The sequence below is a fragment of the Cornus florida genome, unplaced genomic scaffold (assembly GCF_030987335.1).
Source record: "Cornus florida cultivar Cherokee Brave unplaced genomic scaffold, ASM3098733v1 CherokeeBrave_3.0.0_Hap2_Chr01, whole genome shotgun sequence".
NCBI lineage: Eukaryota > Viridiplantae > Streptophyta > Magnoliopsida > Cornales > Cornaceae > Cornus > Cornus florida.
The window spans coordinates 119,044,454-119,070,912 of NW_026775571.1; the positions used below are offsets into that span (position 1 = coordinate 119,044,454).

Genomic DNA, 26,459 nt, shown 5'->3' on the forward strand with positions numbered 1-26,459 from the left:
TAGATTTCTTTCTTATTCACGGTATTTTAAGTTTAAACCATCAAATAGTTGCTAATTCCCATAGTGAGAATTTCAATAACGTGAAAAATGACATGTGCTTTACCAAAGGCTTCATTGTGTATATGTGTGTGTGTGTATACGTATAAATCCATACATATATGATTCTATAGGTCGAAAGTGGTAGTGTGGATGTTACTGGTGATGGTTGGTGGTGATGGAGAAAAAAGAGGAACAGTGATAAAAAAGAAAAATTTATTGGGTAAATTTAGTGGGCAAAAGGGTCATTTACTATTTCTAGATATTATGATAATTTTTAATAATATACTAATAAGGGTAGATAAGTAAATTCAATATAAAGTCTGACACTAGGGGTCTTTGCAAAAAAAATTACAAACCTCTATGTTCAATTGCAATTAAGCCAAACCTCGGGAGGTCATTGTAGTTTACCCTTTTTTTCCTTTAACTGAACGAACTTTACAATCCTCAACCGCATGTAAATCTCAAAGACTCAGAAGTCCTCGTCTCCCTAGATCAAGAAGACCCTTGGCACTGGTCGATCCCAAATTCCAGCCACAAACCCTAGAAACAGACGAACAAAAATGACGATCTCTGCAACTGCAAGATCGTCTTTGACCCATCTCATCTTCCTCCTCATAACTCTCACCACTCTCTTCAACACCGTCACTTCCGAGTCCGACTCGGACCGAGTCGCCGAGCTACTCAACCTCCAATCCCAATCCGAATCGGGGATCATCCACCTCAACGACCAACTCCTCAGCCGCTTCGTCACCTCCTCCAAGCTCTCCCGCTCTTTCTCTCTCGTCATCTTCTTCGACGCCGTCCAACTTCACGACAAGAACGAGCTCCGCCTCAAGGAACTCCGTTCCGAATTCGCCCTCCTCGCCTCCTCCTTCATCTCCAACAACAAAGACACCCCATCTGAATCCAAACTCTTCTTCTGTGACGTCGAGTTCAAAGAGTCCCAAGCCACCTTCGCACAGTTTGGCGTTAACGCCCTTCCTCACATCCGCCTCGTCGGCCCCGATGCCCGCAACCTCAAGGATGATTCGCTTCAGATGGACGCCGGAGACTTCTCTCGCCTTGCCGAGTCCATGTCCGAATTCATCGAATCCAAAACCAAGCTCACCATCGGCCCCATTCATCGTCCCCCAATTGTTTCCAAGAAACAGATTATGTTTATGATCGCGGCACTGTTGATTTGGTCGCCTTTTGTGGCGAAAAAAGTACTTGCCGGAGAGACCCTTTTGCATGATTCTAAGATTTGGCTGGCCGGTGGGGTTTTCGTCTACTTTTTCAGCGTTTCGGGGGCTATGCATAATATAATTAGGAAGATGCCCATGTTTTTGACTGACCGTAATGATCCGTCGAAGCTGATATTCTTTTATCAGGGATCTGGGATGCAGCTTGGAGCGGAGGGATTTACGGTCGGTTTTTTGTATACAATTGTGGGGTTGTTGTTGGCGTTGATGACACATTTGCTGGTGAAGGTGAAGAACAAGACAGTGCAGAGGGTAGTTATGATGATTGCCCTGTTGGTTTCGTTTTGGGCAGTCAAGAAAGTTGTGTTCTTGGATAATTGGAAGACTGGTTATGGGATTCATGCGTACTGGCCTTCGAGTTGGAATTGATATCAAAGAGGATGCAGTTGAATTCGTCTACTCGGCTCTAGTTATAGGTAAGTGTTCTGTACTAGTTAAATTAATTGTGACTTGGTGTAATGCCATGGAGGCTTGAGCTTCTCAAAGTGCGAATTACTGATACAAAATAGGTGACAGAATAATTTCAGCTTGTGTAGTACTTTGATGAATGTTTGCTCTTTGCTCCAGACATTTATCTGCAGTTTAATTTTTGAATGGCAATCAAATGCTATGCTATGTGGTTGTGTCTCATCTTTGGTTTGATGTTGTGATTGCTCTTCTTTGTTCTTATTATTGTGACTTGTTCTAAAGTATATTGTGATTGTTGTCTCAATCTATCATAGACGTATTTTAATTATCCCCTTGCTCTGCATGAGCAAAAATCTAATCTTTTATACAAGATTAATAAGTTGAACAAGGAGGATTACATCGGCAAACGATTATAGAGGATTAGTGAACACCTGCAGTTGTGACATTGACATGTTGTGTCGTATTGTTTTCATTAAACAAAATGAGAAGATGGCTAAAACTAAAAAGAGCATTGGGAACTTGACATTTAGCTGAGTTGCATTGCTAATTATTTGAAAGTTTCCTTTAGTGAATTATAGTGTCTTCTATAGTTCTATGACAAATGATCATCATTCACAAATAGCATTGCAGTAGGTGAAAGGATTGTTGGTCATGTAATTGTCAGATTCAAGCCCAAAATATGTTTTCAAATGAACGACCTATACACGAACAGGTTAGTTGACCTCTAAATGGCTCATTAATAGTTTTTTATTGGTTAAGTGAACTATCCTTGAGCTCATTCATTAAACAAGCTAAACGTGAGAAAGGCTGAGCTTGGCTTGGTCATTGGTACTTATGCATTGTAAGTTAGAGATCTTATCCGTACCTTTCATTATTGCTGTATTGTAAGTTGGAGATCTTATCTGTACCTTTCATTATTGCTCTAACCTGTAGACTTGATCTAATAGAATTTGACATACACCGGAAACTAATGATGTTATCGTTTATAGATGAAGAGTTCCTTTTCATCTTTTTGAGATCAATATGCAAATGAGTTTGAGCGAAGCTAAAACTAAAGCTTGGTCACAGTGCTGATCCAAGCCAAGCTTCCTTGAGCCTGTGTCAATTGTGAACACTGATCTATCGTCACCAAGCTTGAGCCCAACAGCCCAAAGTTCGGCTCAACTTTGTTCATTTGTGTCCTAATTAGAATAGTTGCTCACTAGGAAAATAGTTGCTCACTAGGAAAATTTCCTAGGAAAGGTATATGATTCCAGTATTCCATCGCCGCTGTTGTGAGTTTTCATGCTCATGTTCTTTTTTTAGCATGTCCCTCAAGCACCAGCATTCTACCCCTTCCAGACCAGGCTGTCCTACCTATTTTGAGCGTGGTGATGTTGTGATTGACTTAGTAGCATTCCTCAATTATTTTTCCTTTTTTCAGGTTTTGTTTCTGGAAATTGATATTAAGCAAATAATTCACGACAGGTAATAAAAGAAGGGAGTGTATGCAAAGATGCATCACTTTATCCCTGTATATTCTGGTTGAATTTCCCCCAGTTTTCTTGTCAAAAACATAATTGAATTAGATTCTTGCCAATGAAAGGTACATATTACCATTTATTTTTGTTGTCTTAGAAGTTTGTGTAAACTTTTTATTTTCCCTATTCAAATTTCAACGTTTTTAATATTGTCAACACACTCTTGTACCTAAATAAAAGTATTGCTTCTTAAACTTCCTTACATACTGTATCTTAATCTAATTTGCTTGAAAGAAGAGTATTAAAAGAGGATGTGAATGTTTGGTTGTTTGTACAGGCTTAAGACATCTATTGCATCATAGAAAATTTATCTAGTGTTTTATGGTCAATATCATATAATTACAGTTCCAACTAAGAAATAGATCAGGTGTGATCTACTACTGTATGTTTAAGTTGGCTTATCTCATGGACGATCTCTAGCATGTCACTCTTCTTCACTTGACTCCCACCAAACTCGTACCCTGGTGCATCTGTTGTGATGCGTCTTTAAGTCTGCCAGGGTGCAATGGGGGTTCCTTGAGTTTGCCAGTTCAGTGTGTGCTCACAATGTATTTCATCACAACCTACAACTGAATCTTTTGGGTTTTATAGCTTTCTGATATGTATTACCATTTACCAACTGCAATATACAGTTTTGTTGACACCACGTGTCATCCAACTCACCTCGGAATAGTCTCCTATATGTGATACGTCCATCTCCACCACCAAACCAAGACAACTTCACCAGCATGCCCTCCACAACACCCTCCAAGTTAATACTAGACTAAGATTAACTAAGCATGTGATTCAGGAAGTTGTATTATTATTTTTCGGACTTTTAATTTTTTTTTTTTAAATACTTGTTACTGTTGTAGGTGTTTCTTTTTTCTTTTCTTTTTTTAATTTTATTTTATGTACTCCGCAACGTTGAGAGTTCCTAATCCTAATGAACAAATTGGTATTATTATCATATCTCAACATAAACATACGGGTAAGGCTGTCCACATCTCATCCTCCTTTTCCGACCTGGCGGGAGACGAGACTTGACTTGTGTAGTGAGCTAGTAGATAACAATACCAACCACTGAACCAATGAGACGAAAGATGGAAGTTACTGTAGTTGATTGTTTGGGGAAATGGGCCTGTCCATGTATACAGTAATGGGGATTGTGGGTGGGCACTGTAGATGTGTGTGTACCATATTAGGCCTCGCTTGGATGGGCTGGACAGGTTAGACGATCCGCAAGGTAGCCTTGGTTTCATAGTGGCTGCAATATTGCTAGGCTATCTCTAAATCACATAATTTTTCTAATCAGGAGGAGCTTCGCTGCCTCTAGAATTTTGCGCTTTCGTGCTCTTACTCTGTGACTAAGGGCTATGATGCAGCTGTTCTGTTGACTGAATTTTACAAATAATGCTAGTAGTTGGTAGAAAGCCCATGAATGGAGAAGCCTACATCGTAACAGCCCAAGGCCCAAATGCCCCATTAAACAACACAATTTACGGTTGGGTTGGGTCCTAGAGAATTGTTGTTCCAATATTTTTGAATTCTTGAGGGTGATTGCACATCATACCCAACATTACATCACCTAAGCAACCTAACGATCCACCCAAATTTCGTATATTTATAAAATAATGATTGACAATCAAATTTTAAGGTCATAAATCTCATAATTAATACGTCAATTGAGCACCTGACAGGTGCACATAATTACACATTAATACACATAATTAATATATATATATATATATATATATATATATATATATATTATTGACAATTTTAATACTTCGACTTAAAATTGACCGAGATAAAAATATGACGTGATATTATAAAATTTCAAACTTAAATAAGTATTATTACTACTCGTGTTTGTTTCCATAAAATACATCGTTTATTTTTATTTTTATTTTTAATTTATAGAGCATGTGTACACACATGTACTATTCAAGTCAGGAGTGCGGTTGGAAGCAAGACCTCAAGGACTTATCTCTCGGGTTACTGCCAACACTGCTATGCCTTTGGGGATATCTTCTTTTTCGTTTTCAGAACAACTTTCATGATACTCAAATATAAGAATTTGATTGGTACAAAATCTAAAATAAAGAATACAATATCTTTCAATTTTTCAATGTTTTGTAATTTTTCTTTAAATTTCTTTCTTTGTTTTTGTTTACAGAGTCACATAAATCATTAGTTTTGATCATTAAATGCAATCTTAAATATTTATGCCTTAGAGAAATGCAACCAACAAAGATATATTAAGATGAAACTTAAAAAATAAATTATAATTTTTTAAATAGTTAATTATCTTATATTTTAAAATGAATTCCATTTTATTATATTTGATGGACAAATAACCACATAGAATAATGAAGCAATAAATTTTTATTTTTTCTAAAAAAAAGTGGCCAAAATAAAGAGAGTCAAACATGAGACTTTCGTCTTGTGTAATTCTTAAATATTATGTCAATTCTTATGTCTCCCTGAAATTTAGTTTTCTTTTAAGAATTGCATCTGATAACAATGTGAGCTGATGTAGCATTGACTTTAATTAAATGTGATTAATTTTCTGTTCAACTGTCACATCACATGTTTCACCTATGCTGCCATTATTATTATTTTTCCTAGAGAAACTAAAGATTAAATACGAAATCATTCTTCTCTGATAATGATTAAATATTTAACATTGACCAGCATTAAAATTCCATATCAAGTAATGCAAGATCTAATGTTGTCGTTATAAGCAACTTCATCAAACGTGCCTCCAATCATCTCTAATTCTTTCCTAACATATCATAGAAAATACCAAAATAATTAGGTGGGATCTCAAAGCCTAAGATATCACATGAATGTGATCTTAGTAGATCAATATGTGGCATCATATATATATATATATATAAGTAGTTATGAATATTAAAATACATATGAATTTTGGACTATGATAAAAGTTGGAGAGCTTACAAAAGTTTGGATGCAGATTCAGATTTAATAAGTATAAAAATAGAGCAGTGTTAGACATCTTATATTAAAATTTGAGATTCGATCGTAATTCTGATGCGGCGATAACTAAAAAGATATTAATTTCTTCTAATTTAATACATATTGTTTAGCAAACAGAATATTGAAATAGTCAATTGAAGGAAAAGGAAAGAACGAATATATTTTTTCTCTCTATCTTTAATTTGTTTTCCTCTAGTAATTTTTTTTCAATATATATATATATACAATTATATATTTTTTATATATATTCTCTTAACCACTCCTTATATTTTCAACAGCACTATTAAATTGTAATTAAAAAATACAAAATCAAAATACAATTATAAAATTTTTAAGTGAATTATATAAATTAGGATTCTTATTACCAGAAAGAGATCATTCATTAATGGTAAAAATTTATAACTTTTAGTTTTAATTATTTAAAAATTTAATAAAAAGAGTCTCCTAAAGGAAGATGAATTCAAGTTATTAAGTTATATTATGATTTGGATTATGTAATCATAAGTTTTGCTATTTTTTTTATCTTTCCTATATTAATATCTTTCCTATATTTTAATTCAAGATAAAATCAAAAATTAAAATTTGCAAAGTATAACACTTTTCCATAAAAAACAATAAAAGACAACACCTTTGCAACAAAGAATGGAAATATATGCACATATAGAGATGAGTTCGATTATAAAATTTCCATTTGCAAAAAATCAATAATATTTAAAGATAGGATCTTCATGTGGATGGCAAGAAAATAAATAGTGATAAGGACAGGGTGTACCACAAACTTTCTTGAATAGGTACTGGTCCATGAACATTGCAGTCAGAAGCAAATTTTGTTTTTTATTTTTTGAAAATTCAGTTTTATTTTATTTGAAAACAGTTTTATATTTTCAGAGCTATAAACTAAAAAATACTTCATATTACCAATAAATTTTAAGATAAATTAATTCTTAATAGTATCTAATAATGACCAATAATGACCTTTAAGTTAGAAAAAGATGATTAGTCATCAAATCCAAAAATTAGTTAAGGGCAAGTGACCATTTCTGTCATATTTGAAAAATACCTTTCTTTAAATAAATCATTTTCTATTGAGATAAATTTTCCTTGAAAACATAGTTAAGGTCATGACAAATCATTGCAATATTTCAGCATGGTGTGTCCATACTTTGCACTCATTAATTGTGGATTTAAGCATTTATAGGAGTAGATTATTTGAAATTGAATCCACTAATGAATGATAAAATTTTGAGAGGTCTAGCCGGATAAGCATCAAGAGTGACTCCAAATAATTTGGATTTAATAATATATTAATATTAAATAATATTTATTTAAAAATCATTATTCTTACTTTGTAGAAGCAAAATTACTAATTAGATTCTTGTATTTAAGTTTAGTTAAAATATACAAATATATGAAATATATATATATATAAGACACACAAATTAATAATAACAAAAGTTAATAGAACTAAAAAATAATTAAAAAAAAAAAAGAATAATAGAATCTGATTTAGAAAATCTCAATTAAATACTTTACAAATTCTTCAATAGAATAAAAATGAGTTCAAATTGAGGGTAATGAGTAAAGAGAACTAGTGAAAAAAAACAAAGAAAAAAACAAAGAGAACCATAAAAATTGTAATGAGAGGGGAGTGAGATGACTTGATGCGTGACGATAGAAAGTATATGAGAAATAAAATAATAAAAAAAGATTAAAGGTAGAAAAAGAATATAAAAAGTTTCACTACTTTTCCCAAACAATCATTAAATACATATTTAATATTTACTGTGACAATATAATTTACCAAAAAAAAAAGAAAAAAATTAGCATTGTTGTAAAAAATGCGAATGAGAGAGAAAAAAAAAAAAGTTATATAAAAATATAAATATTTGGGACTAATATTAAGATTAGTACGAGGAGGATAGAGAGGAAGAGATAGATAAAAGAAAAAAAAGAAAGAAAAGTCAGGATATAAATCTTTGGTGCCGAATAATTGTTTACAGTTAATTAAATTTAATTAAAAAAGTGAATGAAAAGGAGAGAAAAAAGAGAAAATAAAAAGTTATTTTAGGATATAAATTTTTGACTCCCAAATTAAATTTTTTTATTGATTAATTTTTAATTATATTAAAAAATAATTATAATATAATTTTTAATAAATTTAAAAAATAATTATAATATAATTTATGTAAGGAAATTTAAAATTTTTAGCTCCTTCCAAATTGGAGTCAACATACTCCTTAATGGATATCTAGGATCTTTTCTATATATATGTAAAATTTTCTATATATATATATATATTTATTATTTCTGTCTGATATTTTGTTAGCATATTAAGAGAGTAGTTGCAACTTTTAGTACCCGTCTAATACGAAAAACAGAAAAGGACACAATACCCGCGAATTACTCCCTCACCAATACACCAACACGCAATACCCTTCTGGCTCCACCCAGAAACATTTTTTTTCACATAAATTGTTTATTTATTTATTTATTATAATGTAAATTTATTTGCCTCTCTCGCTCTCTGTCCATCACAACCATCATCCCCTCACCCTTCACTCGTTTGGGAGATTTTCGTGGTGTCCACCTTTTTTCCATTCTTCTTTCTTTTTTCACTTTTCTCCTCATCTTCTTCTCATCTCTACAACAACAACTTTAAAATCAAATCAAATCAAATCAAATCAATCTCTCACATCATTAATCATTATTATCTTATCATCATCCGATCTTGAACACTCCCAGAATCTGTTCTCTCTTATTTTCTCTCCCTTTCCCACATATTCTTGTTTGGCTTCTGGTCTTCTTTTTTTAGGTATAAACATCAATAAAGTTGAGAAAAAAGAGGGAAATTTTGTGGAATGCCATTACCAATTGAAGGAGAAGTTGCTTCTCCTTGTTTATCTTCAACGTCTCTCCGAAAAGGTAATATTCTCTCATTTATTGGGTTGTAGACACACATTATGGGTTACATATTCCATATTTTGATACCATTCCCATTTCAAAGGCAAACTGTTCCTGAAGGCACATGTGATGCACCTTCTTTAATACTCATTTTTTTCCTCTCTCTTTTTATGTTTTGTTTTCCCAACATCCATGAAAAAGGTGAACAATTATGAATGCCCATCTATGTTTCTTTGCTTTTAACAGGCAAAGAAACCATCTCTTCATATTAACTGTTTCCTCCTTTATTGTGTCAATACCTTATAAGAGCTAGCCCAGTTGAATTGCATTTGCAGCTTCCACCATGGCAATGAAAATCAAAGGGATCTGCAAAGGATTCAAATACATCTCCCAAATCTTTGGTAATGCCTTCAATTGCCCTCCCTCTCTCTCTCTCTCTCTCTCTCTCTCTCTCTCTATATATATATATATATATATATCATGTAGTAGTATGTATTTTGGGATTATTTTCCTGTATGCTGCAATGGGTATTGGTGCTCTGGGTTTAAGGTGAAATGGGTGATCTTTTGCAGTTGTGAAGGAGCGTGAGATGGAAATTGGATACCCAACAGATGTTAAGCATGTTGCACATATTGGCTGGGATGGCCACTCTGGTAGTGCACCCAGTTGGGTATGTATTCCACATTTATGTATCTGTGGTACCTTTTCTCCTTCATTTCATTCTCTCATATAATTTGGTGTTTATCACTTTTTTTATTCCCTAATTATAATTCTCTATGGTATTGTATGGTTTATTGGGTGGAAAATGTAGATGAATGAATTCAGGACAGACCCTGATTTCGCGACAACATCTATTGGTAATGTTAACGAAACAAGAGGTCCCGGTTCTGCTCTCTCCACATGGTCATCTCAGGGTATATTGCTTCTCTTCTCTTCTATAGGTGTGTGTTTGTGTGTAATTCGAATAATAGGGTTTAAACTCCATGTCTCCTAAATGTAAATAATCATATGTTAACCGAAGATGGGGACGTCATTTGAGAAATGGCTAAGGATATTTTGAAGCTTTGAGAGCACATAATCTACTGTTGACATGATCATGTGTTTCATGGGTTGAAATGTTGGGGAGAACATGACAGATTTGTCCATTATTTTTGAGCCATCTTTGTTATACAAGAAAAAGTTCATATTCTTTGCGTCCATGAGTCTGAGTTCGGCTGTTCTGTCACGGGATGCTCTTATTGTAAAGCTAATCATCAACGAATGGAGCTAGAAAGAACCAGTCTTTTAGTGGTCCACACCAATTAAAATTTTTGGATTAGTGGACTTAAATATTTGTCTGAGATTAGCATCATTGCATACTGTGACAAAACAGCTGGCATATTTTTTTGATTGAAACATGATTGTTCGAATTAACCATTGCACATTTAATAAACTAGATACAACACTTCATTTGGGTTTTTTGATCCTATTTTCTGAATTCTGATGGCATGATGGTAAACTTTTATTGAAAAACTTATCACAAACCTTTTTTTTTTTGACGAAAATGTGTCGAATAGCTGATGTTTAGTTCATGGTATTAGAGTATGGACAGAGAAAACAATGTATTCAGCGAGTTCTTTGGGCTACAACTATGACCAAAATGATTGAACAGTTGCATATATATACTATTGCACAGGTGGATGTAGCTGAATTAAAGCCTAAAGTAAATTTCCTAAATTATAAGAAAGTGAACTGATTTAATTTTTTTCTTTTTCTTTTTCTTTTTCCTTTTGCTTTCTTATTAAAGGTAAAAGTTTTGCTCTTTGATAAATGGATGTATGGTATCAATTGTTCTGTCCTAGTGTGGTGGCTGATTATGTATTGAAATGAATTTTGATTTTGTGAACACCTTGTGTTCGTTGCCAGTGTGGTGAGTTTACAGGTGTAAGTGAAAATTTTCTGTTCTACTATTCTTATATATATCCTCCTTTTTCTCCTTTTATTGTGACTTGGTTAGCATGTATAATCTTATGGCGAGATGGAGTGTGAATTTCTCATACTTCAAAAGAAAAATCAAACGTGTTCTTGCATAACAGTCTGATTATTGCCATTGTTGATCCTAGTGAGAAAGTTTTCCATATAAATCAATGTCGGGAAAATACTTGGAAATATTGACTTCTCCATCACATTGATTTGTTATTGTGACATTTTCCATCTATTTGTGATAATTTTCATTCAACCAATAATGCTATTCTCTATTTAGTATTTTCCACCTAAATTATTATTGAAACATGTTTTAACCAATACCAAAAAGTTTTTACTGATTATATGATATTTGCATACATGGACAATGTCTGGAGTTTGTATACTTAATTCTGGTAGGGCATTTCATTCTGTTTTACTGTACTGTTTAGAAATAACCTTCTTAGCATTTCTTACGGTTTTATTTCAAGTTTTTCCTTATTTCTATGACCTCTTGTAACAGATTTCGACCAAATGGAACGACAACCAGTTTTTGAGACGTCCAAAGACATGCTACCTACAGATCTTCCCAATATTCCAAAGAAACAGAAGCGGAAAAAGACCAAGTCAAGTAATTCTTCCCCTAAGTCTTCCTCTTCCACGTCAAGATCGTCACGATCAGCAAAATCGAAGGCTAAATTTGCTGAGACCACCCGACATACAAATTTAGAAGTGGTGTAGGATTATAAAGTTGGAGCCAGGATAGAAGAATCTTCAATGAGCATTGCAGAAGAATTTTCAATGCGCATATCAAGATCATGATGTTCGATGAGGATGCAGGAAGTTGAGAGATGATGTGTAAATTTAGAAGAACAGGCCATGGTATTTAAGTGAGACAAAAGTTGTAACCTGTTCAAGTGACAATGGGTAGGGAACATGCAATTCTTTTTTTCCTTTTGGGATTCATGACAGTTATCAAACATGTAAAAATATGCATCATTTAGTTGTGTTGTTGATTGAAATGATTTGTTCTTGCACATAGCCTCAATGGATTGCTCATCCCACTGGTTATGAATGACAATCAATTTATTACTTTAAAGCATCATAACACCACCTAGAATGCCAGAAAATTCAGTTTATTATAGGTTCCACAAACTGATACGGTCAAGGTAAACAGTGTTTTGAATCCTGTTTCCTATTTGATGATACAAGTGAAGCTATATCTGTCTTTTACTCCCTACATTTTCCCTCCCTGACATCTCACATAAACAGAATCATCGTTAGATAATCGTCTTTTTGGACAAATTATTCCATTTTGCCAAATGGTCATTTTTTCTCGAATTTCAAACCCGAATCTTCGGGTTTGTTTTTTATTTAAAAAATTTCAGTGTGGTGGCCTAGTCCGATTATGAAACGTGTAATTTTAAAACCATGAAACACTGACCAGGACATAATGGAATTGGGGTCACAAGGAATGAAAAAATACTGCATTTTGATAGGATTTATCCGAGTCTGAGATTAGAATCAAATCGGATTGACAATTGTATCAACGCAGAAGGATTTTCACATGAAGATGGGTTCTTAGCCACCAAAAAGTGTACAATAAGACAATTTCAGAGCTTCAAACAAGGGTATTATAGCCATTTAACGTTGTAAGGAAATTACAAAATTGAATGACGGTTGGTAGTTTTCCCCCGCCAATTCTGTCGCTAATATTGAGGAGGAGGTTTCACCTGACTTGGTCTTCACTTAGATCATATGGGTTTTCCTCTACGCACCTCTCAGAATCAGCCCCTCAGAGTGTCCACCTTACACTGCTTCAATTACTCTGAAACAATTCAACAATTACACCATTTGGCCATAAAAAAAATAACCATGTGTTGTTCTCTAATTTCATCCTGATATCGTCCACAATCATTTCATGAGAAAGAAAAATATTGAAAATGGCGCTGAAAATCCTAATCTCCATGTTCTTCTTGATCCCTTTTGCTGCAATGCCTGTGAGTAAAGCCCAAGACTATGACGAGGAAAAACCAGCCGCCCCACCTCCTGCGCAAGATCACTGTAATGGGATTTTTTTATCTTATGTGTTTGTTTCTCGAGAAAGAGAATATCCCTTCTTAAAGAATGTGAGCGCGCAAGCCTGGGCCTTCAGGTCCTTGGCAACAGTATTGAATGCAGGCACCACTGAACTTAAGGCATGGAAGATTTTCATTGGATTTCAACACCGAGAGATCTTAGTTTCTGCCAGTGGCGCAGTCCTAGTAGACCATGGTGATCTCCCCGCTCATGTAGGAAGAGGAGCTTACCTTGCTGGTTCACCTAAGACGGATTTGAAAACGTCCATTGACACTGCTGGAGATTTTGCCCAAATTCAGGTGAAAATCGACTTGACTGGCACTCTTTTTGGGGTTAAGCCACCTCGGATTCCAATGCCTAAGACAATACGGCTTGTAAATGATGGATATAGGTGCCCAGCACCACACATTCCTCGCCATTGTAAGTTCTAAAATTAAATGAGTCCGTGTATGTTGCCTCTTAGTCCTCGATCTTTCACATTCTAATTTCTTTGAACTCTTCTTTTCTTCCACAGCGAGTACAATGTATACATGTTGTGTGATGGATCCGAAATTTAAGCTCAAAGTTCTAAAAACCAAGTATTATCCACGCCAAAGTGGTGATCTTACCATATCCTACGACATAATGCAAGCGTATGACAGTAACTATCTTGCTCAAGTGACCATGGAGAACAATAACCCTTTGGGGCGTCTTGATCATTGGAACTTAACTTGGGAATGGATGAGAGGGGAGTTTATATATACAATGAGAGGAGCATACACTTATTTGAAAGACGGTTCCGGGTGCATTTATGGTGATGCCGGAGAATACTACAAAGACCTTGATTTTTCTCAAGTCATGAATTGCCAAAAGAATCCAGTCATCGTTGACCTGCCTCCGGATAGAGCTAAAGATGATAAAGTTGGGGACATTCCATACTGCTGCAGAAATGGTAGTCTATTGCCAACCATCATGAATGTAACCAAAGCCAAGGCCATATTTCAAGTGCAGGTCTATAAGCTTCCACCGGATTTGAATAAAACAGCTCTTTATCCTCCTGAAAAATGGAAAATTGTGGGCATACTTAATCCGAACTATAAATGTGGAACACCATTAAGGGTGGACTCAACAGAATTTCCTGACCCTAGTGGGCTGCAGGCCATCAGCATTGCTGTCGCAAGCTGGCAAGTAGTATGCAACATCACTAGGCCAAAGAACAGAGAGACTAGGTGCTGTGTTTCATTCTCTGCCTACTATAATGACTCTGTTATACCTTGCAACACATGCGCTTGTGGTTGTGGTGACTTCAAAAAGTGCAATCGGTTTGCTCCACCTTTGCTTCTCCCGCCAGAATCTCTTCTTGTGCCCTTTGAAAACAGAACACTCAAGGCTATAAATTGGGCGAAAATAAAACATTTTCATGTGCCTAATCCATTACCTTGTGGTGACAATTGTGGGGTTAGCATAAACTGGCATGTCAACTCTAACTATGGGAATGGATGGACTGCAAGAATTACTATATTCAACTGGGAGGAGATCAATTTCGAGGACTGGTTTCTTGCAATTCAATTGAAGAAGAAACTGTCGCGTGGTTATGAAAAAGTTTACTCCTTTAATGGAACATTGCTTCAAAACCTCAACTACACCATATTCTTCCAAGGCTTGCCCGGTATGACTTTTTTGACAGCTGAGGAAAATGGAACAAACCCAAGTGATCCCAAGGTACCTGGTAAACAACAATCTATCATTTCATTCACCAAGAAATATAACCCTGGCATCACTATAACCAAAGGAGATGGATTTCCTTCGAGGGTGTATTTCAATGGAGAAGAGTGCGTTCTTCCTACGCGGTTTCCTACACGAAATGGTGGAAATCAATGCAATGTAAATCAAGTAGTAGTAGTTTTTTCCACATTAGTGACCATTTTTCTGATGACAAATCATCTGCACTGATGGTAATGTAATGATCAGGTTATATATTTTAGCTACTTTAATTTCTGCATATATGTATATACATATGCCTCAGGTGAAAGATTCATTCAACACAAAACTAGCTTTGTATGCTGTTTTCTTAGCTCAGATCTTAGTTAAAGGTTATAGCAGTACTCCCAAGATCCTAGGTCTGATTTTGCATTATCTTGATTGTCATTGGCTTCAAGTCCTCCTTTTAGCCCGAATGACTCATAAAATGCACAAGTTTTGGAAGAAAGGAATTATAATATATTGTACAAGCTATTGAAAAGGGATTTAAATATGTCTAAGAAACAGAAGTGGACTTGGTGGAATATGAGTGAAGGGGTTATTTCAGCTAAGCAATCGCACCAAAATTCGTTTATCTTCATTGTTTTTATCTCTGCTTTTATTTTCCTAGTTCTTGGGTGACATGGCTCTTGTACTGCAGAACTTTGTCATGTTTGATAGTTGCTTCTCTTTCATATCCTGGGATATGAACTTCTATAATAGATTAGAAGCTCACTAACTTCATGTTTTAGTTTGAGTGAGCACACTTATTTTGCTGATTTCATTACCCTACTTCTTGAAATTCAGACCAAGCACTTCATTTATTACCATCTCTCTTGTCGATCACTACAGTGAAAAGAATATCTACATGGGGTGTCCCCAAGTGTCTCTGTGTTCTCCATGACCATACCTCTTAATAAAAAAAATTCTCAAACAAGCATATGGATTTTTAAGGCACTCACTTTTGTACGGCTTGTCTCCTCTCCTAGTTTCATTCCTTCAATACTATGCGTCATTGGTAGGGCACCAATGGAAAATGCTTTCAGCTGGCTTGTAATGTTTGTGATATATATGTATATATATTTAATGTTAAAAGAAATTATTTTAATTAGTGGGCCCCACCAATATGTTAAACATGAAAAAAAAAAAAAAAAAAAAAAAAAAAAAACAAAACAAAAAAGGCCTAATGGCTTTACCAAAAAAAAAAAAAAAAAAGGCTTAATGGCATTTAACCAGATAGCCTTCTCTCTCTCTCTCTCTCTCTCCAGTCCAGTGGCTTCTCTTTTCTTTTCGTTTTTTTTTTTTTTTCTTTTGCAATTTCAAGCTTTGATTCCTCCTTTCATTTTTTGAATTTTTGGGTGCCTTTGCGGCAAATTGAAGAGCACGGTGAGATCTACGTATGAGTACCAGCAATTTCAATTTTGGTGCACTCTAGGGATTTTGAAATTCTAGAGTTCTCAAATTGGAGGTTTTCATCAAATTTGAAGTAGGGGTGTTCTAATGCATAAATTCTTGTATTTTTGTGAGTTTTTAGCTTAAAGTGATGACTAACATGTTTAATTAGTGCTAATTCTTGCAAAGATTTGTTTAAAATAATAAGCATGGAATGTATGTGACTATTTGTTAATTGTTTTAAGGTGATTTAGCATGCTTACATGTTTGTATGAAATTGAATTTATATTTTACATGCTAGTTATGCAAAGTTAATATTAAATGAGAGCTCCATCATGTGGTTTATAAATTTGCCTTGTATAGTATGTGTGAAAGTTATATGGTTGGGTTGATAAATTGAAGTATAAACATTCATGCATTCATTAGGAAAGTGAAAGGGGAAAAAAAATATTTTTAAAACAAATGAAATTATTTTGGAGAAAATATTTTCTAAAACTGTTGCGAAAACCGGACGCCTAGGAGGTGTCTAGTGGTCCGTGATATTGGTGTAGTCTAGAAGGGAATGTAGTTGAGTTAACTAGGCCAGATGCGACGCCTTGGAAGTGCCTTGTGGTTGTGGATAATTAACCAACCTTCATTTCGTGAAGCCTTGGAGGTGCCTTGGGTCAGATTACACTAACGGTTTGATTGTTGAAATGGAATTGTTTCGAAAACGAGGAGTGGCATAGGCATGACATTGCACTTCATGGTACATGTGGGAAATTTGTGATTGGATGTTATTTATACTATGATTGTTATTGTGATTGAGATTATTGTTTTCCCAATGGTATGACCCCGTCCATTTTTATCCATTCTTTGTGTGGGATTCACGGGGATATAAGAAGTGTGTCTTAGACACTTCCTACTGAGTTTATGCTCACCCCATTATTTTTTTAAACATTTTTTAGGATATGGAAAAGAGGTAGCGAACGACGATCCACCACAAGTTTAGACGAGCTTGGGGATCTATTTTATTTTTGCTATCTTTTGTATTAGAACCCTAATATTTTGTAAATGTAATCTTAATTATTTTGTGAAACTTTAGTTTAATTGGTACAATGTTGTAAGTTATGGGCTTTTAAATTCTAGCTATATTTTATAGACAGTGTGTTCCTTGTTTGGATGAGAAAGAGGAACGGGACTTTTGTATGCATGTAGTCATTTTGGAAATGTGGTATAATATTTGTATTGTGCGTTGGGACAACATAGGTTATTTTTAAGGCCCAGTGAGGCTATTGCATTTTTTTTTTTTTTTTTGTGTATTTCAACAGGTTGTAGAGGGTTTTTTCTGCGAAGATCATACCGAAATTTTATATATTTTATCATTATTGTTTTGGTATTTTATGGGTCATTACATGGCTGATTTCGCAAGAAAGTTTCCTGTAACGACCCGACCCGAGGGTCCGAATCGCTAATCGGGTCCTTACTCCAACCCGAGGTTAACTAAAGGCACTACCATCATTTCCTGTGTCAACACATAATATACGTGTCATCCCAGGGTTTATAAAAATAAAAATAAAAATAATAATAATAATAAAGAAATAATAGTAATAAAATGAGATTATAGTTACAAAGTATGTCAAAATGATCTACTAACCCATCGAGCCCTGTGGAGGAGCGTCGTCCGCCACTTCCCTTCTGTGTCCTGAAAAATGTTAAATAATGGGGTGAGCTAAATGCTCAGTAGGAGGTGCCTAAGACACACCTCTTATGATCCCGTGAATCCACATAGAGAATAGAAAGTATGAGAACAGGATCATATCTCGGGAGTCGAGTAAAACCACTCTATTATCAACAAACATACATATATCACCCAACTACAAAATGCACCAAGTATACCAATGATGTGCCATGTCATGCAATGTCACTCTCCGTTTCCGAAACAATACCGTTTCAACTTCCAAACCGTTAGTGTAATTCGACCCAAGGCACCTCCAAGGCGTCACGAAAGGGGGATTGGCTAACTATCCACGACCACAAGGCACCTCCAACGTGTCGCATCCGGCCTAGTTAACTCAATCCTTAATCCTCTCTAGACTACACTAACACCACGGACCACTAGGCGTCTCCTAGGCGTCCGGTTTTCACAAACACTTTCCAAAACAATTTTCCCAAAATTATTTCATTTCGTTTCAAAACAAATTTTCCCTTTTTGCCCAGTGCAATGAATGAATGCTTCATGCTTTGATCACCATACCATGTCAAGTTCACAATTCCAAACAATTCATCTATATCTCATTTTCATGCTTTTGGGAAAATTAAATTATTAACAATTTTGACAACATAGTATTTGACATTCAAGAAATTCAAGTGCATATAATCAAAATCAATAAATAATACAAGCAATTTCTATCACTTTCAACACATTATATACCTTGTCATGCTCATTATACATAAAATGTCTACAACCATAAACAATACTCATAATTTAGTAAACAAATTAACAACTTTTATAAGAAAACTCACAAAAGTCAAAAAAATTTGTGGATTAGAGACCCCTACCTTGAAAAAGAATTTCTTCACTGGTTCACCAAGTCTCAGCCTCTACAACTCTCAGCTTCTCCCTCAGTACTCAAACTCTTGGCTCTCTGTCTCTTTCTCAAACTGCTCTCCTCTTTATTTCTCTAATTTTTTTTCTTCTGTCTAAGTCACAAAACACCATTAAATAGGCAATTGCACCGAAACCATGCAAATACCAATTCAAAAATCAAAATATCTCTAGTGGACCCTGCCACTTTCTTTTCCTTTAACTTTACTTTTCCTCATTCAGCCGACTTGTTCCCCCTTATCATTTCATTTTAGCTTTTCCCATCATTATCCAACAAACAACACTCAATCAACCACGTGAACAACCCAAATCCAATGAACTTTGGCAACACAATATCTTAGTAGGACCTACAACAAACTTTCCTCTTCCTTTTCTTTTTTTCTTTTCCCCACAAAAATTCGGCAGCCACACTATTTTTGCTTCCTATATATATATATATATATATATATACACACTTTGTGACCACAATCAGTCAGCCCACTTAATGGCAAAATAATCCCCAGTGGGCCTTGCCAAATACTTGACAATTTTCATATCATTTTCTACTCCAATTACTCCAATTACGGCTGCTCTCCTATTCCTTCTCTCAACTGACATCATATATATACAACAAATCAAAACCCATTTCTCTTGGTGGGGCCCGTAACAACCATTTCACTTCTATATCTATTTCTTCTCCCATCAATTCGGCTGGCAGAATACTTAGTGCACCTATATATATATATATATATTATATGCAACAAATTAAATCATAAATAATTAAATCTCCAATTGAATAAATCTCCAAATCAAAATTAAATAATCAATCTTAACAAATTAAAAGTCATGAAATAAATAAAATTAAAACCTTAAAAAAAATTCAGGTTGTCACATTCTCCACCACTTAAAAAGAATTTCATCCCGAAATTCAGATCAACAGTTTCCGCATACCCGAAAACATCTAATCCCAACTTATCATTTAAAGGATACACAAAACTCCTGACAAGGAATCCCGTCTGTTGCACAATCAAGCTCAAACTCAAATCTACACATCCCTATCAGGCCAAACACTCACTATCTACTGAATAGCTACACTATCCCATAACCGCACCAACGACTACCAACTGCACTATACGACAATCATTATACTGAACAATTACAAGATGGCTAAATAACAAATCTCCCAACGACTACATAATCATGAGTCACCAAAATAATAAAATGTATTGTCTTGTATCCAGGACCTAAATCCTCAAAACAAGATATTCGATAATCAAATGGTCGAACCACAACCCTTTATCGGACACTTTGTCCTATCTACATACCTCGTCACTCGAGACAAATCACTTAAAACTATAAAACACCATTATCTCAAACAAAGGTCTTTCCCAGACTAGATCTACACTGTCACACCGACACAACATGCAATACCGTGCTCTCATTGTCTCTGACTAATCAAAACAATCATTGACCTTTAACCCGACATCGTGCTAAAGAGGGATTGATTCAAGAGAAATGGTTGGCCAGGCCATTTTTATCATCGATCCGGCCTCAACACAGACATCATTCCTGTCCTTAGGTCCAAACCTTAAATATAACCTCACACAGTCAATAAAACAACCATGAGATCCACTCATTATCAATCCATTATTCTACGTAATCTCAACAACTATACAGTCACATACTAACTCCAAGAATCCCAATCATTCCTCAATCACACAACTCGTAACAGGCTAAAAATAACACGGCCTCAAATGTCAGAATCATCAACCAGCACAAAAGATTTATACTTTCCTCATAACACCCATACCAGATAAACAACTCATAACATTACTCGATTTAATTCTTACCTCGTCAAACACATACTACGACCGTCTCATGCCTGAAACCTCAAAAGCAAAGTCAATCATTCCTATTATCCTTCAACGGGATCCCATAATCACTTTCTAGCTGCTTAACATTCAAACAATACCAACACTTGTCCTCAAGACACTACTCAAATCAGACATTTATAAAAACACCCGAGTACACGACTCATATCACGTCACCTAACCATCCTCAAGCTTACAATTCATAACACACCCCTAGCCATCACCGATAATACCAGACACCGGAAACACAATCCTTATTTGGCAACTCGTGCCGTCAAGACCACCCTTAAAACAAGCACTACTAAAAGCCGATGACTTTATCTCCCTCCGTGGGAGTGAGTTGACCAAACTAACCAAATCTTTACCGATGAACTCAAACAACATAATAACCACACATACAGGTCCGTCCACCCACGAACGCGCACAACTCGTAAACGGAGAACAAGACTTATGATAAATGACGTCCTTACCAAGACTAGAGCAAATGGAAAGGGTAACGAACCTCACTCTCACAAGAGACTGATAACTCACACCTGAATGCACCCGACACCCTGTCACACTCTACTCTCCAATCGTCCAACCGTGGACACCCAATCCCACCTGAGATGAAATGAACTCCTTACACATAAGGAGAAGAACCAACTGAAAGCACATACTGGCTACGAACGTAATTCTAAGCGACCTCGTCACTTACGGACCGTCAAACACAAACACGGAACCTCACACACGCTACATCACGATACTCACGCCAACCAAAACCAACCAGATAAGAGCACTAATGCTCACAACACTCGATTACTAGAAGCAATCATAGCACTTTGGACACCGCGTTCCGTCCCATCTAGAAATCGTCACTCCCAAATGACAACCTCAAAGCCCTAAAATGACATTTTACCACCTATTCCACCTTCACCCTTCAAAACGACATTACCTCAAACACCGTGCACACAAGACCCGTGACCTTAGTCACAACAGTCCACTGACTCCTCAAAAGAAAAAGGTGCCTATCTGGCAACACCGCTCTCACTGGTTCTAAAAACTAAGCCGTCCACAATCACCTTAATTGGCGCACAATCCCATCACTTACCTGACAACATACAACAACACTCACAATTCTAATATATCCTTGGATCATGCCTCAAATTGTTCCGCTTATCAGCACTAATCATCACACCATAACACTTTTACTAACATTCTTATTGAAAGATAACTCAGACCTCTCATCTCACCGGATCATCAAGTCACCACCAAGTGATTCTTCCTCAAACGTCCTTAAGACAATACCATCATAATAAGAAAATGACCATTACTCTCAATACTTCCCACAACGACCACTATTTATCATTAAAAAAGAATGTCCATACGACAATGCCATGCCGACAAATCCTCAAAATAAAATGGGCACAATGTCAGAATGCTCAACACCCAACAATCTCCTCAAAACCACCAACTATGCAATCAATCATTAATAGTTAACTAACTACTTAAACCATTCTTTCTAAGGTGATCTACATGCCTAAACAAGAAAACTTAATACCCTAGGTTTAACGTCACTACTTCCTCTCTTCCCCGTTCTTCAAAACATCCTTGGCCCCGATAAAAGTTGAATAGGGCTACCAACTAAACCCACAAAATCAACCTCGTCCCAATCGTTCTTATCATCAGTCTACCTTTTCGGATCCTCAAACACCAAGCACAATCTCCTGATACCTCAGACACAACATAAAATCCAACTCCAGTCCACAACTTTCAGTTCCCAATACCTAGTCCATTTGATAACACAGTACTTACCATCAATCACTCCATCCGCAACAACCGAGCACTTCAATGGCCTTATACAACCAGCCTTATAGTGCAATCCTACTCTACACAACTAAGACTAATCACTATACACCACCTTAAGACTCTCTAGACAACCGTACCAACCTAGAACTCTGCTTATCGACCGAGCCATGCAATTAACTCACCGAGAGTCAATTACTCTTAGCACACTCTTGCAACTTTCCGAAACGGGAATCACCCCTCGACAAACCAATCTCTAAACATATTCTTACTACCCACGAACTGAATCACATCAAATCGTCAATCACCCAAAACTGGCATGACTCCAGTCAATGCCTACGTCACACCAGACCTACTGAGTCCAACAAGTCCCCTCAACCACCATAACCAGCACGATTCCTTAGACCATACCAGAGCATACGCAATACATACTTACAACACATATACCACATTCGTGACTCAAACAACCTCCGTCACACCTACCACAACAGTTCCGAAAAGAACCTCCGCACCAAACCGCGACCCAAATTACGAACATTAACTTCCTAAGGTCATACCTTTCTCCCTCGAAACCTTCCCTCGTACACCTGACCTCCACAGTCACAGGAACCCATCTACTGATGCATGAAACTCACACACAAGAAAGACACCATGCCATGAAATATGAACCTGTCCTAAAGTCGTGCTCTAAGCACAGCACAAAATGCAACTAAGAAGATCAGGATGACTATATGCCAAATAGCTCAATCAACGAGCTAGAAGCACACGCCATTAGTTCGACAAGAACCGATACCCAAACAACCCTGGAGCAACCGAGCTCCTCGCCTACTCAAGTTAAAACTTACACAACTCTCAATGCCATGACAAGTACCCCACCGTACTAGCAACCATCCTAATGCTTAACCATATAACTACCTAAGAATAAAGCCATATACGTATACAAAATGAATGAAACCCATAATACTTCACGAAACACATTGGCATATACCATGCTCATTACTTGTCACATTAGCATTTAAATTAGAACTGCACACACCGTGCCTACCACTTCTCGCAACCATACTCCTTATACACAATCAACATGCTTTTCTTCTCTTTCACATTTCATTTACACGGTTAGATCATCTAACTATTCCTCGTACATGACCATGTAATACAAATTTTAGCATTTAAACACGTAAGCATTTAGCAATTAAGCATGCCCTCAAAACTGTAAAATATAAACATGTGATCACGTAAGCAAATAAACAAATAGGAATGCCTCTCAAACATTTAAACACTTTAACACATAGCACATAATTATGCAATTCAACTTCCCAATGCAATCCCAAGTAGGCCTCTACCCATCGTCTTAATGGTATTCGAACCATTGCTCTGATACCAAATTTGTAACGACCCGACCCGAGGGTCCGAATCGCTAACCGGGTCCTTACCCGAACCCGAGATTAACTAAAGGCACTACCATCATTTCCTGTGTCAACACATAATATACGTGTCATTCTAGGGTTTATAAAAATAATAATAATAATAATAATAAAGAAATAATAGTAATAAAATGAGATTATAATTACAAAGTATGTCAAAACGGTCTACTAACCCATCGAGCCTTGTGGAGGAGCGTCATCTGCCACTTCCCTTCTGTGTCCTGAAAAATGTTAAATAATGGGGTGATAAGTGCCGAATATTATATATTCAAGCGCCCTAAATTGCATTAGTTAAGTCCGCTGTTTGTTTAATTAAGTAGATTATCTTCATTTGTGTGTATGTATATATTTTCAGGTCCATTTGCCAAAAAAGGAGCAAAATCAAGGCTTTGTGGAGTTTTGGCCATCAAAAGGCACAAGGCTGAATTTCTGGCAGCAGTGGATCCTGAACTTTACTCGCCATTTTGACCTCCCTAACTCAAGAACTGGACTTCCCTCATAACATGAAAGATTTAGAGCTCTGAATCAGCTTTCCAAATCTTCAAACGGTTTGTCATTCGGAGCTCGGAGCAGAGAGTTATGGCCTTGTTACCAGAGGCGCGCAGAACTGCCTGGCAGCAATGAAAATCTGCCTTGATCTTCATTTTCGACCAACTATCCTTGAGAATTGGATCTCCACCAAAACATAAAATATTTAGAGCTCTGAATCAGCTTTCTAAATCTTCAAACGGTTCATCATTCGGAGTTTGGAGTTCAAAGTTATGACTGTTTAACCAAAGTAGGTCTGGGCGGAGCAAGTGAAGCATGGGCATTTTTACACTAAATTCGAGTGCTCGAGGCCTTGCTTAGAGTGCTCGAATTTTGGGCAGAATGCCCTTCGGAAATGGCTCATTTCAGCCCACTTGCACCTTGGTTTCTTCACTTTGCTTTCCTCTTTAATGAAGTGGTTGGAGATGTTGGTTGGTGACCTTTTGGTGGTAGATAAGGCAAGGAAGGCCACACATATCATTATCCCATATTTCTACAAGATTAGAGGAGAGAGAAGAGAGCAAGAAAGGGTGTGTTCTTGGAGCTAGAAGAGGGGAGCTCGAAAATGGAGGTCAAGGCTTTGATTCCTCCTTCCTCTAGTGCATCAATGGGTAACTAAACCTCCATCTAGGGAGGTGATGAAGCTCTACCTTGTAAGCATGTCTAGTTTTTGATTTATTTTGGGGAATGAAATGTATATTTGGCTAGTTCCATGGTCTAGAGCATGTTACAAATTGTAATGAAGATTTTGAATGTTTGAATGACTATGTTGATTTACATACTCTTGTCTTAGATTATTTAATCTCATAGTTGTATGGCTTATAGTTTCATAGTGACAATGGAACTAAGATTATGGAACGGTTTTAATGGCATGGTTTTGAGTAGCTTGTTAATCCATAGCTTAAGAATTTCTTTTGATGAGTTAATCTTGTGACTTGATATCATGTGCTTCCACCAATTGATTAATTGTTTGACAATCTCTAGCTTAGTGAGCATGTCTAGGGTTGCATCTTAGTTTAGGTAACTCAACCATGTGAAGCTTTGATAGGTTGTTCTTACTCTTTAATTAATTGAATTTCTTGAAGATATTATAGTAGTCATGTATTATTATATATCAAGGTCATTTCTACATTAATTCCCCAAATTAATCATATAATTAGCTTGTGTAGAGGTTTGGAGTGGACTCACTTCCCTAGACTTCCTTCTCTAAATCTTCTCTTTTAATCTCCTTCAATTTATTGTTTTATGCATTCTGAATTTGTAATTTAGTGACAAACAAAACAAACCCTCTATGAACACCCCTTATCACTCTAAAATGACTCTAGACACTTAGGTTGCCATAGATTAGCGCAGTCCCAGTGGTTCGACTTACCCGACCAATAGCCCTATTTTACAATGATTCGTGCTATTGCGAAGGTTGATGTTTAATTGACCAACCGATCAATTTTTGGCGCCGTTGCCGGGGACTGCAAACGGTTTAGCGACCAAGGTTCTAGGGTTAAATTTAGTTTGATTGTGAATACTGTGTTTTGTGAGTATTTCTTGTGTGGTTTAACCTTTTTTGTGTTGTAAGTGAGATTCTAGGAACTCGAAGCTCGCCGTGGGAATGCTAGCAAATTGTAAGTCTAGAGGACCCCAGGTAAGTCTCGTGACTTCTAGTTTCGAATTGTGAATATCGTGCATGTGTTAAGCTTAGAAGTAATTAAATTGCAAGCCCTTGTCGAGGCTATTTCAATTGTTTTAAATTTCGTATTCAAGCATTGGTGCTTGTCGTGGCCATTTACATTTTTTGTCTTGATAATTGAGGAGAATGGGAACATTGTATGTGGAGGTTATGGTGATGAAGTGTTGTGTTGATTGCTTTGTGTGTTGTTGAATTACTCCTAGATGGAGAATAGTTATCTTCCAACTCAATTCTACACACCACATGAGTTTTGTGCATTTTGCTCTAGTCATACACATCATACAAGAGAATGTCTTCCAACGAGACAATTCTCGGACTTCTATCTAGAGCAACCAAATAAAAATTTCTTTGAACCGGGTAGTGATCCATACTTCAATGGTTA

At 36.1% G+C, this 26,459-nt stretch overlaps 3 protein-coding genes across 5 annotated transcripts; all 3 read left to right on the top strand.

Moving 5' to 3' along the window:
• The first annotated feature begins 475 nt into the window (after positions 1-475).
• Positions 476-1,910, top strand: LOC132266936 (probable dolichyl-diphosphooligosaccharide--protein glycosyltransferase subunit 3B). Its single transcript, XM_059767957.1, has one exon. The coding sequence runs from the start codon at positions 600-602 to the stop codon at positions 1,647-1,649; it is 1,050 nt and encodes a 349-aa protein (XP_059623940.1). The 5' UTR covers positions 476-599; the 3' UTR covers positions 1,650-1,910.
• A 6,787-nt stretch (positions 1,911-8,697) lies between these two features.
• Positions 8,698-12,069, top strand: LOC132266945 (CRIB domain-containing protein RIC10-like). 3 transcript variants are annotated; one of them, XM_059767975.1, is made up of 5 exons: positions 8,698-9,112; positions 9,338-9,492; positions 9,664-9,761; positions 9,903-10,005; positions 11,556-12,069. In XM_059767975.1, exons 2-5 carry the CDS (start codon positions 9,435-9,437, stop codon positions 11,771-11,773), a joined length of 477 nt encoding a protein of 158 aa, XP_059623958.1. In that variant the 5' UTR covers positions 8,698-9,112; positions 9,338-9,434; the 3' UTR covers positions 11,774-12,069. The 3 variants fall into 3 exon arrangements, with proteins under 3 accessions (XP_059623958.1, XP_059623969.1, XP_059623951.1); XM_059767986.1 differs by having other exon boundaries at positions 9,410-9,492; XM_059767968.1 differs by having other exon boundaries at positions 9,427-9,492.
• Positions 12,070-12,975: 906 nt separating this feature from the next.
• Positions 12,976-15,043, top strand: LOC132281968 (COBRA-like protein 10). Its single transcript, XM_059783617.1, has 2 exons — positions 12,976-13,531; positions 13,626-15,043. The coding sequence occupies exons 1-2, from the start codon at positions 12,976-12,978 to the stop codon at positions 15,041-15,043; spliced, it is 1,974 nt and encodes a 657-aa protein (XP_059639600.1).
• Positions 15,044-26,459: the final 11,416 nt, after the last annotated feature.

Excerpts from the sequence above, each read along its gene's own strand:
- LOC132266936 (XM_059767957.1), top strand. The coding sequence starts at position 600 with ATGACGATCTCTGCAACTGCAAGATCGTCTTTGACCCATCTCATCTTC.
- LOC132266945 (XM_059767968.1), top strand. The coding sequence starts at position 9,049 with ATGCCATTACCAATTGAAGGAGAAGTTGCTTCTCCTTGTTTATCTTCA. Across the intron at positions 9,493-9,663 it reads ATACATCTCCCAAATCTTTG|TTGTGAAGGAGCGTGAGATG; the intron begins GTAATGCCTTCA and ends GATCTTTTGCAG. Across the intron at positions 10,006-11,555 it reads CTCCACATGGTCATCTCAGG|ATTTCGACCAAATGGAACGA; the intron begins GTATATTGCTTC and ends CTCTTGTAACAG.
- LOC132281968 (XM_059783617.1), top strand. The coding sequence starts at position 12,976 with ATGGCGCTGAAAATCCTAATCTCCATGTTCTTCTTGATCCCTTTTGCT. Across the intron at positions 13,532-13,625 it reads ACCACACATTCCTCGCCATT|CGAGTACAATGTATACATGT; the intron begins GTAAGTTCTAAA and ends TTTCTTCCACAG.